Source organism: Typha latifolia, chromosome 2 (assembly GCF_019914945.1).
Source record: "Typha latifolia isolate L0001 chromosome 2, TyphaL0001v2, whole genome shotgun sequence".
In the NCBI taxonomy this organism is placed as follows: domain Eukaryota; kingdom Viridiplantae; phylum Streptophyta; class Magnoliopsida; order Poales; family Typhaceae; genus Typha; species Typha latifolia.
In genome coordinates, this window is record NC_133087.1 from 1,664,365 (window position 1) to 1,681,514 (window position 17,150).

Consider the following 17,150-nt stretch of genomic DNA (forward strand, 5'->3'; position numbering starts at 1 on the left):
ATACGATTAATTTTTCCCATCACTTCTCAACATCTAATAAAAATTCTCCTTCATATGCTGATTAACAAAAAAATGACGCTGGAGTTAACTCGAACCTAAATGAAAGCAAAACAATCGACTAAATTAAATCCCAAATGTTAATCTGAAACCATATCAATTGCTATTGAGGCAGGGGAGTCCAATGCAATGTGCACATATCTTTGGTATCTGAACTATTATATATCTATCTATCCTCGCACATTCGATCTGTAACATTTTGTCATCATATTTGATGTGTACTTAAATTACATGATATGCCTCTTCTGAGCAAAATCACATTCCATGTAATTGCTTTATGAGTTAAAGATTGGATAATCTAAGTACCATCAAAGCCAATGTCATTGTCAGGTTGATGCAAGCTAGATGTATAATTCCATCCTCTCATAGATAAGATCTTAGCAAAATAGATATAATATTCCTTTCTCTGCTTTGTAGTCGACGCCAGTAATTATCACTTGCATGCTATCGGTTATCTGGAAAAGACACTAGAAAGATGCATACTCTATTAGAAGTTGGCACAAAGATAAGTAAATACGACAGATGTTATGCACGAGAATCATCTAAAAGTCTTAAAGATCTGATCTAGGATAACAAGGCATAATACGAACCCATGTATTTCTAAAAAGATTGGTGATGCTAAGTTTGTTTTCAACCATTTGTCCCAACCATTTCGTCACTAGCAATATAGAGTTCATAAAACATTTGATTTACCTACATTCACGCCAACCTTTCTATAAATCTACATTGAGAAAGCCTTGAATATATATCCAAGTTAGCCATGGATAATGTCCTCTTTGTCCAATCTCGACCTCAGCTTCTAACTGTTATACTAGTAATATTAGGGGTCCTTTATGGATGGTATTACAGACTCAAATCATACTCCTTTCATGGTAAAAAATTTCATCCTGGGTCATTAGGATTGCCGCTATTGGGCGAGACTGTAAGCTTTGAAAGGGCCCAAAAGAAAGATAAAACTCAAGAATGGATAGAAACTAGGATTTCTAGATATGGACCAATCTTTAAGGCCTCACTCCTTGGAAAACCAACGATTGTTATGACTGGCTGCAGTAGTAACCGGTTCCTCTTTACTGCCAATGAGAACACCATCGCAAGCAACCAACTTACCACTGTGAGCTCTGTCATGGGTAAGTACAACTAGTGTGAACTCACTGGGCAAGCCCACAAGCTCGTCAGAGGTGCCCTGGCTAGCTTCCTGAAGCCAGAGAGCCTACAGAAGTATGTCGGCAAGATGGACTCACTGCTAAAGAAGCTAATAGTTGAGCTATGATCTTTAGCTTCATAATTGTAGTCTAAACTTATAGAGAACAGCAGATTGCTCATGGCATACTTGAATTGTTTAGATTCCTACTTTCATCTTGACAAGAACTTTGGAAGTTATCGCCTCTGATTCTATGTAGGAATTTAGTGGAGAGGAGGTGAAAGTAGTGCCAATCATGAAGAGGATCACCTTCGATGTGACGTGCTCTGCTCTTCAGATTATCTCAAGGGAAGGAGCTGGACTCATTGTTTGAGGACTTCACAGTCGCTCTGAAAATTATGTGGGCTCTGACTCTCAACTTCCCCACTACCTCTTTTCACCGAGCTATGTCAGCTCGAAGGCGCATGTACAAGTACTTCTTGGATCTAATTCAGGACAGGAGGAAGCAAGTCCTAGAAGGAAATGGCAGTGGTGAGACCGACGTGGTCAGCACATTTATCACAACCTGAGAGATGAAAATGGTGAAAATATTTTAGAAGAGATGGTTATAGACAACATCATCTCTCTAATAATTGGCAACCATGATACAAATACTACTCTCCTAATTCATTTTGTGAGGCACCTGGCGAGCGACAAAGATGCTTATAACTGTATACAAGAAGGTGAAACTTCTTCCATACTGTAACTGTCTTCTACTGAACTTTTGACATTGGTATGAACATAAGAAGTTATGATGAATTTGATAGAGCAAGAATTCTTGGAGAAAGGGAAGGAAGTGAAGAAAAGCTTACCTGTAATGGCATACAAAAGATGAAGCATACGTGGAGAGTGGCGCAAGAGCTAATGAGGATAACTCCTCCAGTCTTTGGCATGTTCAGGAGAGCAATCACTGACACATCTTTTGGTAGTTATCACATTTATAAAGGATGGCAGGTAGATCTTCAACTATAGCTAATAACTACACTAGCATTTTATTCATATTCTTTGATTGAAACCTATATGGTAGCTCTTCCGGGTACCAAGAAAGTTTGGTCCATCTTGCTTCGAAGTCTTACCCTCCATTTTCTTACATCCCTTTTGGTGGAGGGCCTCACATATGCCCTGGCAGTGAGTTTGCTCGAGTGGAAGTGCTGCTAGTCATGCATCACTTGGTAACTAACTATGAATTGTTGGAGATAATACCGGACGAGCCGATAACACGAGATCCACTGCCGTATCCTGCTATGGGCCTTCCTATCAAGATCCATCAGAAGAGAGAACAGTGAAGCTATATAGATTCTTACATAGTACTGCACTTATTTCGCATTAAGCTGAAGTTGCTAGATGAGATTCTGAAATGATCATTTGGGATGTCATCACCAGGGAACGCATAATATTACTGTAAGTTTGCATATCTAGCCTTATTGAAAAGCCTCCTCTTTTTTTACATATTTGAAAGCAAGACAAGGATGTCATCACCATGGTTCCAATCTCCTCTCTCCCAATGACTAGCCTATTTCCTGGTCATTAACTTTGAATAATCTTGAACCTCCTTATGTCACTCTCAACCATGTTCCTGTAACTATAGAACGGCAGCTCTGCTGCATAGAAGAACTCGAGTTGTTGAGAGCCCATTGAAAATAAAAGGAAAATGAAAAGAGTGAAGACAACGGAAAACAACTCAGAGCTGTTGACACTCAGTCTAGTAGATGCTCAATAGACTATCTAGACCAAACTCGCTCTACAGTTCAAGACTAAGCAAGGATCTGAAAACCAGTTCCACTGCCAAATATCAAGTAAAGTTTGTATTAAAAATTAGCTCAAATTTAGTTTTCAGCAAATTTCAGCAATTTCAGCATGTTTTAGCAATTCTGTGCCTGCGCGTTCAAACGGGCCCTGGAGGGCGTTCGAACGCGGGGTTCCAGATATAGGGCAATAATGCAGGCGTTCGAACGGTCCAGCTGCGTTCGAACGCCGATCCAACCCGAGAGCAGTTTGTGATGCAGGCGCTCGAACGGCCCCCTCCTACGTTTGAACGCCCCTTTGGTTCTACTGTATTGATATTGGGCGCGTTTGAATGCGCCCTCGAAGGCGTTCGAACGCGACGTGGAAAAATCCCAAATCTAAACCTGCCTATAAAAACTAAAGTGTGTTTTTAGGGATTGGTAGTTAAAAAAACATTTATGAGAGTTGAGTCACAATTGTATTGAGAGTAATTAGAGTTGTTAAACTCTTTGTGAGAGATTTGTAAAGAAAAGAAGATTGTTCTGCCCGTGGATGTAGGCACATCGCCAAACCACGTAAATATTGTCTCTATTGCTTTCATTTTAGTGATTGCTTGCATTAGGGTGTTTAATCTGTGATTAGAACTTATTTAATGCTATTCTATCACTATTAACACATCTTTGGAGTTTTTTCCAAACTTGCATTGGTTTTCCTTCACTATTCCTATTTGGGTTATTTGGGGGTGAAGATATTGCTTCCGCTTCACCTATTTGGATATTTACACAACAGTTTGCAATGATTCACTTCAACTATGAAGGCTCTTAGTGGGCCCTTCAATTGTCAAGCTCTAATCTTTGACAACTTGATAACGAGGCTAATGATTTTGCAATTCAGGAACTTCTTGCTTTTGCAACGGCAAAAATCAAATTATTAAGGAACTACATACAAACCTGAGAAGGATTTTGAAACTAGCTGAAGTAGGCCAACACTGGAGCAAAAAGAAAAGATAACTGAGTTTACGTTATTTATGCCATAATTGTAGATGCTTATTGAACAAATAAAGACACCCAATTCTAAATTAATCATGCACTCATACAGAAATTTATTGATTAGAACTGCTACCTGAAAAGCCAACCAGAACACACTTATGAAGATAATTAAGCACTATAACTCCTGTATATGTTTATGTACACTTGTGAGGATTAATGGAATAAACTTACAATACTGGATATCTTATTCTTACTCCTTAGATATCACTTGATCAACTGCAATGATAAATCAGCACAATGGCATAGTCATAAATTATGCAGAATTATTTACAGACGGAAGGAAAATTTTAGCAAGGTAACAGGAGGAGTTCTCTCTGGACAACTGAAGTAGTATAGGAGTAATTGAATATATGTTCTTTTGTACAAACATAAGATTATGGGTTTATTACATTACGGACTCTGAAAAGACGATAATTCAAATTGAAGCTCATCATAATCCCTGTTAAGTTTTTATTTGGAGGCCTGTCAGTTTCTCATGTCAGAAATCCTTGTTATAGTGACCAGAAATATTGAAGGCAAATTTGAACTTTCGAGACCATTTTGTTTTCTATGGCTTCTAGTCTCTACCTTGTCTTTCTCAGGATGATCTCTTTTCCTTTTAGAAGAGTTCTCAGTATGATTTCTAACCAAGATCTTTCTTTTCCTTTATTTTAGATACTACCTGTTTGAATCTTTTACTCGATTAAACTTTTTGTTATTTTTCATTCATTTGAAAGGGTTTTAAACAATTTGCATTTCTGTGTGCTAGCTTTCTACATCTACTGGACAGGATCATAATCGACGCTTGCTCGCCGACTAAGAATTGATTATGCCAGGACATAGTTTAGTCTTTTTTTATTGGTGGAGGAATTAGTGTCCAAAATTATTAGGATGAAATGATTGTCATAAATTCAATTCCTCCTATTTTCTCATTCTCTGTGTGAAGGTCTGAGAAAGGCTACTTGACATCTGATACCCTTAAAAGAAAAAGGCACCAGTTTGAGCTGAAATAGATGGATTTATTGGGGAGTCAAATAATTGTTTGAGATGATTAGGCTCCCCAATGAAAGTATAAAGCGACTTTTCCTCCTTGCTACTTTTCTTTTTCAGAAGAGAGAAGAATACACTCAAGAAAAGTTACACACTTCATGATATTTCCAGGCAAAGTGAGTCATATTGGTGAATCTTGGATGAAGAAAAAGAGAACTGGCTGCTAAAATCTGTACTATAGATTCTCAATCTTATCTGCATATATGCTTCATTTGGTTGGCTAGGATTATGAAAAAAAAAAAAATGGCAGCTCCAACATAGAGAACTCGTCCAAGAAATAATGCTATGATTCTTATCAGGTAGGTAAAGCCACATTTGGCAGGATTGTATATCCAGTTTAGTATAGCTTTTCCAGCTCCACCAAGGGGCTTTTGTGAGCTGGGATGCATCCAGCCTAAGACAATCATATACATATGGTACAAGAATGAATAATTGTCTGATTTTGTTGCTTGTGAATGGATTTTGTATGTCAATAGCACTACACCGTGATATTTGTCTATCACTTGCTATTTAGATGTTCCCAGTCAGTAAACCTCTTTCTTGGTAAGAAACTAAGGCGTGCCTCTAATTCTTACTTTTATAAGCTCAAGGTTGGTGGAATATGGGCTAAAAGGGTTAATTGCTCATGGTCTCAGCATCATATACATATGTTTTCTTGTGAAAAAAGCTGCGAGTCCTATCATTTTGTCTATTGATAAAAGAAGTACCAATATTTTATCCTTGAATCCCTGGTCCCCAGTTCCCCACCCATTTCCTAATGGAAGCCCTTCTATGTCACCTTTCCATTCTTTACATGATTATCTTCCTCTTTATTCTTCTCCCAAAGTTGGCACTTCCATGCTCCACTGCCTGCTCTTTTGTTTGTTTATTGCACCAGCCATATCATATTGGCCATTTGGAATTTGGGATGAGGGCTAAGGATTAGTAAAGAAGGGTAGACACCACAAACAAGAAGATGCTCCAAATTTGAATAACAAAAATGAATGGCTTTTGCAGAGTGGTCTGGTATCCAACTTGATGTTGCAAGGCTGTGCGTCCTGGAGCTAAGTTGCTTTAAGAAGATGCCAAGAGTCAGTGCCTTGGATATTATGTCCAAATTTTGACCAAGTCTTTTAGTCAAATGTTCACAAAACCGAGAAGTTAATATTACATTTGTTGATCTGAAACTCAAAAGAATAATAGTTGTTCATCACAACCCCAAAAAATAGCATATAATCCTTTATTAATGTGAGAAACAACTAGCATTCACTGATATAGATGATCAGATATGCACATTCGCTACTAATTTACTGATGTAGTTCAAATGTCTCTAAAATAGCCACTTAAATATAAAAAAATGACTAGTGGCATAGAATCTAAAGACATTATACTATGTACCTCGATAAATAAACTTTCATTGGTAAATGAGATAAAGTCATGGTGGACAAAGATACTACTATTCCAACATCATCATACAACATGATACTCTTTCCCACTCCTAATGTACCTTTTGTTTGTTTATTTGATGTCCCATGATTTGTTTACTATCCCAAGTGATTAGACTATTAGCTAGGTCCATTCAGCTTAACTACTTTTGACTTTGTTTGCTTTTTATAAGTTGATTCTTAGAGAAATTAGGACAAGATATAGGCTGTAAACTTTCTCATACCAAGGGAAGAAAAAATAGACCATGATACTCTCCAGCCACATGAAAGTAGGAAGAATGATGTGAGAAGAGGAGAAATTGCAACTATACAGGCATCAGGACAAGAACATTTGTTCAGAGTAGTTGTGAAATAGACTGCCCTGCTTTGCTTAAACTTTTTTCTTCACATAGAAGTACTAGTTGTCTCTTGAAAAGAAAAGTAGATCAACTTACAAAAAAAAAACACCGCCATCCCAAGAGTGGTTGTGAAATAATTATGGACAAGGAGAACCTAATACAGATGCATTGACATTGTAGTGACTTTTGTGCCATCAAATCATTAGAGCATACTGTTAGGCTCTAGCATTCTTTTGAACTTGGAACTGATGTAACATTTGCTAAATGCTGCGGTAGCCTTGGCATTTCTTCACTCACAAAAGGCAAATGTCACACATCAAACTGTGTCTCAGTTGCATGAAAAATAAGCTGGCAACAGTAAGAATGTGAGAAGTATGAAATATCCAGAGAGGCTGTGAAATAGTAAAACAAGAGGAATTGTGTACAGCATTTTTTACATTAACATGTAGTAAAATATGTGGAAATATATTCTTCTAAACCTAATTGAAGATTCTTAGTAAAAATTATAGTCATTATAGTCTAGCACTGTGGTCACAATGACCGAGTAGTTATCGAAAACACTGAAACACATGATAGAAATTACGGATTGGAGATGTTCAAAAGCAGGACCAGGACTTCTCATGGAAAACCATCCCTACAGCTAACAGTTGAGATCTGTTTTTCCTATTTAATTGAGTTGATGTAGTCTATGATTACTAAGTCCACAGATAATCTATGAGAAATTGCTAGAACTCTTATGGATCAAACAGGAATATGTTGCAATAATAGGGAATTACCATAACCTTCAATAGAGTCTCACATTAGTAGAACCTGGTGACAGATAAATTCTGGCAGCAGGTTGCACCAATACAAAATTCTTGAGAAGGAAAGAAGCATATATCATCCCCCAAACACAAACTAAGAACATCACCACATGCCTTGTCATCTGTCACAATGCTACCAAAGCTCAGCACCTTTCTACTCTCTTCTCATTTAAACAAACAGGACCAACTGGGTATGGACTTCAAAATAAAAAGTTAAAGAAGAACGTTAACCCAACTCCTCTTCTGGGCTATCCTGAGGGCATCTGATCAGCTCCAGTATGTTCACCACCTCGCTCATGTCTGGCCTATTCGATGGCACCTGCGAAGTGCAAATTAAACCCAATTTAACCACTGGAACAGCCTCCTCAAGAGGAAATTTTCCACAAAGCCTCTCATCCATGCACTCCTCCACCCTTCCTTGGTCGAGAGAACTCCTTACAAGATCACATAGTACTACCACATCATCCTCCATGTACTCCACAGGTCTTCTTCCTGTCAAAATTTCAAGCACCAGCACTCCAAATCCATACACATCACATTTTTCTGTGATCTTCACTGTCCTACATGCAAACTCAGGTGCCATGTAACCAAGTGCACTCTGGATCTTGCTGCTCAAAACGTACCGGTCCAACATTGGTAGCAGCTTAGCCAATCCATAGTCGCCAACCTTGGGCTCACCAGAACCATCAAGCAGAATGTTGTTTGACTTCAGATTGTAGTGAATGATACTGTGGCGATGGAGATATGCTAAACTCCTCGAAATACCAAGAATTATATCAAACCTTTCTTGCCAAGAGAGGGAATTTGCAGCAGAGCACTCATGGAGGTGTTTGTATAAGTTACCACCAGAAACAAACTCATATATGAGGAGTTGAAGGGATGGTGTCCAATAATAGCCTTCGAGTGTCACAAGATTGCGGTGTCGTACTTTCCCAAGCATCTTCACCTCCCTCTCAAAATCATCTTGTGATTTGACTAAACTCGAAACAGTGAGCTTTTTAATAGCCACAGGCTGGCCATTTAGGAGCAGAGTCTTATATACTGCACCAAAGCCTCCACGGCCTAGTTCGCAGTCCTTGTTTAGGAGTGCATGTGCACTAGCACTAAATTCAGGGTCACCAGCGGCAAACATAACAAGCTTTCCAGAATTTGCATCTGTTGTGGGTGATTGACTGAGATAGCCATCTGAGAGGGCCAAGGCAACAGCAGAGTGGGAGCCAGAAGCACGAACTCGGATGTTAAGGACTGTAATGGTGATTACGCCGATGGCAATTATGGCAGCGGCACCAATTGCAACAAGGGTAGAGATGCTTAGGATGATTTTCTTGTGGCGAAGGCCATTAGGAGGCAATGTGGGTTCCGATAACGGGTCAGATGATGAGTCATTGGGATTGAGGACAATAGGCTTGGGGAGGACGGCAGGACAAGATTTATTGACAACAGAGCCACAGAGGCCAGGATTGTCAGATACGGAGGAAGGGGGGATAGTGTTGAAAAAAGTTCCAGCGGGGATGTCTCCGGTGAGGAGGTTGTGGGAGATGTTGAAGGAGAGGAGGTGGGGGAGGTCAGAGAGCTGCTTAGGTAAGGTTCCTGTGAGCTTGTTCTGAGACAAATCAATGGTTTGAAGATTGGTGAGGTTGGCTATGGTTGGGGGTATGGGGCCTGTGAGATAATTCTGTGAGAGATCCCTGTAGTGTCGAACAAACAAAAGAAAATAATGTGAGCAAACAGATTACTGATTGGGATCACCATACAACCAAAAATAGAAATTGAAAAAAATACACCGATTAACATATCAATCTAAAACCTACAGCATAAAAATGAGGGAGATTGTTTGGAGATTTCCAAACAGCCAGAGAAGAAATACATTAATACATGTATCATTTAACTAGATCTAATAACCAATAATCTGAATATGAAAGAAGAGGGAAAACCTACAGATATGTGAGGGAAGAGCAATTTCCAATCTGATTTGGAATTTCTCCAATGAGTGAGTTCTTCTCCAGCCTCAGCTCTTTTAGGGAGACTGCTCCACCAATCTCTAATGGGATGCTACTGTTTAACCGATTCCCACTTAGATCAAGAACTTCCAAAGACTTCATCTTCCCAACACTTGCTGGGATGTAACCTGGTAGCGCATTTGAAGACAGATTTAACAGCTGTAAGCTTTGAAGATTAGAAATTTCCTCTGGTATTTTACCAGAGAAGGCATTGCTTGATAAATCTAAGATTTGCGCAGTTGATAAAGTGTCTACAGGAACCTGTATTGTGCCACTCAATATATTATCTGAAATCAAAATCTGCTGCAAATCCAATTCAAAAACCCATGACGGAAGATTACCCGTCAACGAGTTCCAACTGAAGTCCACAATTGACAGACTTTTGCAACTGGAGATTGTCTCTGGCAAACTCCCAGTGAAGCCATTTCTGGAAAGCTTCAACTCCTTCAAGAACTGCAACTCACCTAATGAACTTGGAATCTGACCAGAAAATTTATTCCTGGATAAATCTAGAATCTCAAGGCTTTTCATTTCTCCAACCCAGGTAGGGACATCCCCACTGAACGAGTTTGAGCTCAACCTCAAGTAACTGCAAGTAGAAAGCTTCCGCATCGATTCTGGTAAGGTCCTAGACAGTGAATTTTCACTGAGATCAATCGATTTTAGCAGCAAACAATCTCCAATATCTTCAGGCAGCTGGCCTGTGAGCAGATTCCCTCGTAAGCTAATCGACCTGAGATTGTACATTCGACTAATCCCAACAGGGATATCGCCAACAATAGAGTTCTCAGAAAGGTCGAGTGATCTCAGCACGTTCATTGACCAAAGACCGCTTGGCAAAGATCCAGAGAGATGATTAGATGACAAATTAAGAGCTGCAAGCGTTGCACAAGAGGCAATATTGCGGGGAATCTCCCCAAAGATGGCATTTTTAGCCAGGGAGATGGCTCTAATGGACCTACATTGCCCAAAGAAGTCATCCGGGATAGTACCAGACAGATTATTCTCACTGAGATCAAGGGTGTGAAGGCTCTCGAGCCGGACTAAGTCCGGGCTAATTCCACCCGAGAAGTTATTCCGCGACAGGGATAAAGTCTCCAGGGATTGGAGTTGGAGAATACCGCGACCAATCTTTCCGGAAAGGGAGAAGCCATCCAAGATTAGCTCGGTCACGCGGTTAGACTTGGGATCACACTTGACCCCGACCCAACTGCAAGGGTGGTCGTCGTCCTCGTTCCACGAGTGGAGCTTGGATTCTGGGTCAATCACGTCGGCCTTGAAGACGATGAGGCCGAGGACGTCATCATTGAGGCTGGTACTCTTCGATACGGCCAAGAGGGACAAGAAGAGGAGAAAAGTTGCTATTTTCGCTAGAGAACTCCTCATCTCCGAGTTGGGTTTTGCCCCGCTTTGAGTTAAATAGCAAGAAGTCAAGTTTCTTTGATCTTTCCTCTGTTTTCACCAATGTTTCTTTGAATAGAGCTGGAGCGAAGGGACAAAAAAGAATTTATTCAAAAAGGGAAAGGATAAAATAGAGACTTCAATGTAGAAAAATCAATAACAGAGTTAAGAGATAAGACCTTAATAAACCTCTCCCAGAGATCGAAGATAGAAGCAAACTGCCTCATTACCGGGAGAGGAGAAGCTTTCTAGTAAGAAGACTCCTCATCTCCGAGTTGGGTTTTTCTCCTCTTCGAGTTTAAACAACAAGAAGCCAACTTTCTTGATATTTTCTTCGTTTGAAAGCTGGAAAACAGAAAGGAAGAAGCGGATTATTCCAAGAAAGAGTCAGACCAAGGAGAAGATTTTATCCAGGCAAATCAAGAATAGAGCTAAGAACAGGGATAGAAACCAGGAGAAGAAAGCTCTCTTGAGATCAAAGATAGAAGAGAACCCACCTCGTCGCCGCAAAAGGTTAGAAGAAAGAGAAGCGAGGAGAAGAGAAGAGAGGGAGAGTTTGCCCGAAAGCCAATGGCTACTCTTGTGAACACTCGAAGAAAGTGAACCCGGCCTTTTAGTACGAGGCTGCTCACGTGGCAGAACACGACAAGTTCCACTGGCCTCCGACAAGGGCTAACTTAACAACTTCCCCTCAACTCCCCCAACTTATGGTGATAGGAAATTTTTGAATTCAAAATTTACATGAAAATTAGCCTGCCGTATAAATTTGGGCGAGCGTAGTACCTCGACTTGAGAATATTTAAATTTGAAAAAGAAGTGATTGGGATGGCCCAGTGATGTCGTGGGTCTCATAAATTTCTATTAAAGAGGGCAGTTTGTTCATCACATTTATTTACGCTACTATGAGAGACCGTACAATTATTAGGTACGGGGTTGCTGCATATAAGCTTTTATGCGGGCAGCTCATCCAATATATTTTGAAACTATAAAATCTTGGCATGTACCACGGATAATATGCTACTATCATGTTCCTATGTGATGCCACTTTTTTGGGTAAGTAGTATGAGCACATGGTCCCTTGAGAAGGACCATATGTGATGATCGTAATCATCTAAGAAAGAATCTTGCCCACATTTTCGAAGAACCCAGTTGTGAAATTTGTCCATGAAACATAAAGCTTGAAGATTAGAAAAGGAAAAGCTTAATGTAACAAGGATAAAGTCAGATCAAGTAGAACGAGGCTAGAATAGGTTATACAAATGATGGAGTTAATCATTCATATTCCATTGTGAAAGCAAACAGGATTAGAGTTCTATTCACCAGAATTAAGAAGAGGTCAATTATGAACTAGGACAAGATTGCCAGATGTATAATAGACAACTTGAAGAAGGAAGCATTTCAAGAAAGAACTTAACAAATCAAACTAAGCAACAAAAGCATGATTATTGAGGAGAGACTGTGTGAGGTGGTTCTGACAACACCTCGACAAGTTAAAACACCAGAATTAATTTTGCAGAGTGGAGATTCTTAAGTAACTCTCAGATGCTGGGCTTCTCTTGATGATTCAGAAGCAAGTATCTAAGTTCATAAAAAAAAGAGAAGGAAAAAAGAAGTTAATATGCAGATTATCTGTTTAAGTTTTAATTTAGGTACACAACTCAATCTGTTCTTTCTCATAAGTTTTCACTCATGAGAAAACCTTTCTGATGTAAATCCCATTACCCTTATTCTATATTTGTATGCTGCATAACCTCCAACTCCGGCTGCAGCCAGTCCAAAGTAAATAACCCACAGTAAGCTCTAGCTGACGTCCAAAGTAGAGACTTTACCTAAATAGTATCCACAAGGGATAGTTGACTACTGAACTAGATGCTCAAACTTGATCAGTTGCAGCAAAATTCATCTCACAGTATTGGTTAATTTCATAGTTTTCTGATTAAAAAAATGCTCAGATTAGATGATAAACAGGTTTGCAGGAAATGCTCGCATATATGTGATAAACATCACTTAATATTTCCAACCTCTAAGGCAGGTCACAAACTGTAACTCTTTAAGATTCTTTATTATTAATAGGTCATTATAAAACCATTCTGTAAGCCATGCAATTTCAAGAATTTAAAGTTGAAGACTACCTTCATAATGGGTATATCTATCACCATTAAGTTCCACTCCCTGCTCGATAGGGCACCCATGAAAGTTCTTCAACAATAGGCAAGACGTCTAAAAGCTTAACAAGCGTCAATATAGCAAAACTTAGAGTAGCATTTTGAATCACTAAACCAGAAACTACCTTGTGTGCAGTATCACTGGAGGTCTTATCTCGCCACCATCCTCCAATATTTTCTAAACTTGTCAGCGTTGAAGCCTTCGTGTGTTTATCTGAAGTAGTCTTAACCAAAGAATAACACAACACTTGAAAAGTATCACAAACCTTCACTCAAGGAAGTAACTACATCAGTCTGTCTCCTCAAAAGCCCGAAAGTATCTCTTTGAGCACTGAAGTTTGTGCAGTTTACCTAACTGCAGATAAGTGTTGGTAAGGAGTACAAACCTCCATAAATTTGGTTTTTCATATCATAACCATTTAATCACCTCTGTATTTGTTTATTGTTAACAACAAGACTTGCCCTTCGAGAATCTTGACCAATTTAGGAGCAAAGCCGCAGAAACTAATGGAATCAGAACTAGTAGGAAAGTTAATAATGTTAGCTCAAAGTTATGACCAAGAAATAATATTGTCAGTTAAGATGAGATATAAATATCTCACCTGTTCATCTTGTTCAGCTCTGAGCATAGGATTCTCATCATCTGCGTTAGGATCACCAATACAATCATCTATCTGGTTTAAGTCTAAGGCTTTAAGCCTGCAAGAAATCAGATGGAATCATAAGTTTCTCATTTGCAAAACAGTGCATGTGATTTGTCAGATAAAAAATAAGAGAATTTACCCAGTGACACAATAACTTGTTCTGCACATTCCTTATTATATATAATTTTTCCTTTCATTAGACATATCTAACTGCAGATTCAGTCACGTAATCCCACCACATCTCTTCCATCATACCCTGTTGTAAATTCCTTCTTCAGGTCGGGAGCACAGTATCTACCATAATTGATGCACTGTGATTTCCGCAGCTTGCTCAAGAAAAATCTTCAGGTGGGGAGGACCTCATGCTTTTGGTTTGAAAGAGAGGTCGAATTCGAATTCTTCAAAGTTCCTGCAACCTTTCCTATTCATCTTGGGGTAAATCACAATCCCTCGCATTGTTCCGCCGTACCGAGGAACCCCAAAGGTACAAATGGCGCAGTCATAGACATCTTTGTTTCTACTGATCTCCCGGCATGGGAAACCAGTAGAACCAAAGCCCAGATGGAAAACAATAGCTTTCTTCTCATCCTCGCGCCAAATCAATAAACCGAGAAGAGATTTTTTCTACGAAGTTTTGAGATCAAGGAAGAAGACGCATGTCGAAAAATCGTATCTTCTTTTAAATCAAGAAAGCCGGGCGTTGAGCCGGATATCGAACATCAGAACAAACAAAGATCGGGTAAGCAGGGTTTCAACATGTAAGCGTCGTGATTTATAGGGAACCCAAATCGATAAGGTATATATATATATATATATATATAAGAGGGAAGCAAGGAATTTAAGAAGGCGTCTTTCTTGTTGAACTTGCCAACTTGGTCTTGGTTCTTTTGAAGTAAAAAATAGGATATACATCTGCTTGGGCTTGTGACTCTAATTTTGGAGGTTCCATGTTGCCTCTTCCTCCAGAAACCAAAGGCCATACTTTTTTAAGGGGTACGGTTGATTCCTCTCTTCTCTCTATCTATCTATCTATCTATCTATCTATCTATCTATCTATCTATATATATATATATATATTCATATTTGCAGTTAAGATTCATTATATTTGTCTTAAGATCTTATTGATGCAGGTTCTTACTTTAATTTCCTCTCAATTCTCATATCTTGGTCTTCTTATTCTGTCTCATCAGTGTATTCTTTTCATCTTTGATAGAAGCAACATCGTTCATCATCATCATCACCACCACCACCAGGGTAAGATTAATAGCCAAACGGACAATCTTCCAATGGCCTGCTGTTATTGCCCATATTTTTTGTTTACTTCCGATATTAGGGGGTTTGGGAGATGCCTCTTTGTGGCTTGTTACCCTGTCTTGCTATTCTGTGGGCTGGATGAGTACAGGCATCACCACTCCAACCACCACCTTAGGCACTTCTAATGATCTGCTAGCCTATTTAATATTTAATATGTAGTAGTTATGTAATCTTACTTATGATGAGGGGAACTATGTTTGATTGGTTGTAGAGAAGTGATAAGGTGTCATTGTTTACTCAACTAGCACTCAGAAAGACTTTAGATGACAGATAATGTAGCAAAATTGTGATAAGTACTAGTGGCATCAATGATATAGCTAGTTGAGTTTGGATCTAATAGGAGCAAACTCAAGTTAGATCTAATATGAGCAAACTCAAGCTTATTCTGGTATCTTCATAAGCTAATAGAACTAGTCACTGTGTTGTCCTTACCGATCTTTGCATTGTTGAGTTTTTTTTTTAACAGAAAAAAGTGATGGAAGAATTGATTTATCTTTAATCTTGGTAAAGAAAAACCGCAAATGATCCTGAAGAATGCTTTAAGCTCTTCAACAAGATCTGTATCAATTTAGAATACTCTGCAGATCAAAATATGTAGTAAAGTGTCAAGGATGGACACTTTCTCTGAGACAAAATAATCTCTTATGTGCTTGCAGAGGAGAGAGAAGGGCAACAAACAGGGAAGACTAAATTGCAAATGTCCAAGAGATTTCACAGGTTAACCTGCTCTTCTAGTAACTGCTTAACTTTAAAGATTAAGTTCCATTAAAAATTGGCTCTCTTGAAGCATCCATGACATCACTAAAAGAGTCAGAGAAATACTACTTCCAAAGTTTAGGCCTTTGTCAATTTAATGCGTATAGTCAATTCCTTTTTCATAAGAAGTTAGTGTCAATGGATGACAGCCACGAAGCCAAACAATGTGCCTCACCTTTAAGAGGGTAGGAGAAGGAAGGAGACCACAAAAGATTTCATTGTTTCAATATCACTTGGGATTATGTATTCCAACATCATAATCCATCTGTCCCTATCTACTAGTGTGCTGAAGAAAATGAACAGTAGCCTAGAAGGTCCTACCGAGATGCTTATGACTAAAACCAAGATCAGTCAAATCATTAATAAAGTCCATTGTAGTCACTAGATATTCACTTCATTTTTTTTTTAATCTAGACATGCACTTCATAGTCATAGTCACCATGTGTGCACTGTTTCAACCAACGTATGCCTGCCAAGATATTGTCTCCTGACCTCTCCTAGGAGTCTAGATGAGTGCATTGTGTCCATCTATTCATGTAAAGCAAAAAACAGACAATGGAACTGGTAGAAGCATTGGAAGTTGGAAAGCAGGTTAATCCCTGAATACAGAAGATCAACTGAGCAGTAAAAAAAAAAAAGGAAGTGTGTGACCAGCAGCAGCATAATTACATGGAAAGTAACTATAAGAATAATAGATAATTCTATTCTGATCCATTTCAGATGGGCACATACAAGTAAGAAAGCACCAGCCACACTCACTATCTGCATATATTCTTACAATATTACCTCATCATCCAACAGTCAAATAACCTCGATACTGAAAGTGCCAGTGATTAACAAAGAAGATGATCAATATACTGCTGTATGCAGTCTTATAATTTACCTGAGTTTGCTTATATTGTCTGATCAAGCACGATTCACACAGACAGGACATACATGAACAAAAGATATGTTATTCTTTAAAAATAAGCAGATCATTCCATTAAAATTCGAGAGTAAGCTCTATATACAAAAGAAACCTACAATAGGAATTTTCAATAAAACAGGGTGTATCTCATTTAAGTTATCCAGCAAAATTTTTATTCACCAGAACCTCAAGGAGCTTCATGCCTCAGGTTGTGGTTTCTCAAAGAGCTTCTTCTTCAGCCAATCAAAAGGCTGGAAAGCATTAAAAAATGACAAACAATAAGGATATGACAAATTAATAGTTGATAAAGATGAGGAAAGATATCATAAAAATCAGTAATGTATATATTGTAATGGAG

At 38.8% G+C, this 17,150-nt stretch overlaps 1 protein-coding gene and 1 long non-coding RNA gene across 3 annotated transcripts; both read right to left on the reverse strand.

Moving 5' to 3' along the window:
• Positions 1–184: 184 nt before the first annotated feature.
• Positions 185–2,293, reverse strand: LOC140782078 (uncharacterized). The gene is made up of 3 exons (XR_012107783.1): positions 2,050–2,293; positions 1,508–1,763; positions 185–524 (listed from the first exon to the last, which is right to left on the reverse strand). It is a non-coding gene; the product is annotated as an uncharacterized lncRNA (long non-coding RNA).
• Positions 2,294–7,556: 5,263 nt separating this feature from the next.
• Positions 7,557–14,611, reverse strand: LOC140782248 (uncharacterized). Of its 2 annotated transcripts, XM_073128721.1 has the most exons (7): positions 13,955–14,611; positions 13,774–13,870; positions 13,297–13,690; positions 11,186–11,351; positions 9,947–11,087; positions 9,544–9,733; positions 7,557–9,293 (listed from the first exon to the last, which is right to left on the reverse strand). In XM_073128721.1, exons 5-7 carry the CDS (start codon positions 10,989–10,991, stop codon positions 7,832–7,834), a joined length of 2,697 nt encoding a protein of 898 aa, XP_072984822.1. In that variant the 5' UTR covers positions 10,992–11,087; positions 11,186–11,351; positions 13,297–13,690; positions 13,774–13,870; positions 13,955–14,611; the 3' UTR covers positions 7,557–7,831. The 2 variants fall into 2 exon arrangements, with proteins under 2 accessions (XP_072984822.1, XP_072984821.1); XM_073128720.1 differs by lacking the exons at positions 13,297–13,690; positions 13,774–13,870; positions 13,955–14,611 and adding an exon at positions 11,504–11,600 and having other exon boundaries at positions 9,544–11,087.
• Positions 14,612–17,150: the final 2,539 nt, after the last annotated feature.

Bases quoted from the DNA above. Each gene is read 5' to 3' on its own strand.
- LOC140782248 (XM_073128720.1), bottom strand. From the start codon at position 10,991: ATGAGGAGTTCTCTAGCGAAAATAGCAACTTTTCTCCTCTTCTTGTCC. The intron at 9,294-9,543 runs GTAGGTTTTCCC...TCGACACTACAG, and splicing joins TGCTCTTCCCTCACATATCT to GGATCTCTCACAGAATTATC.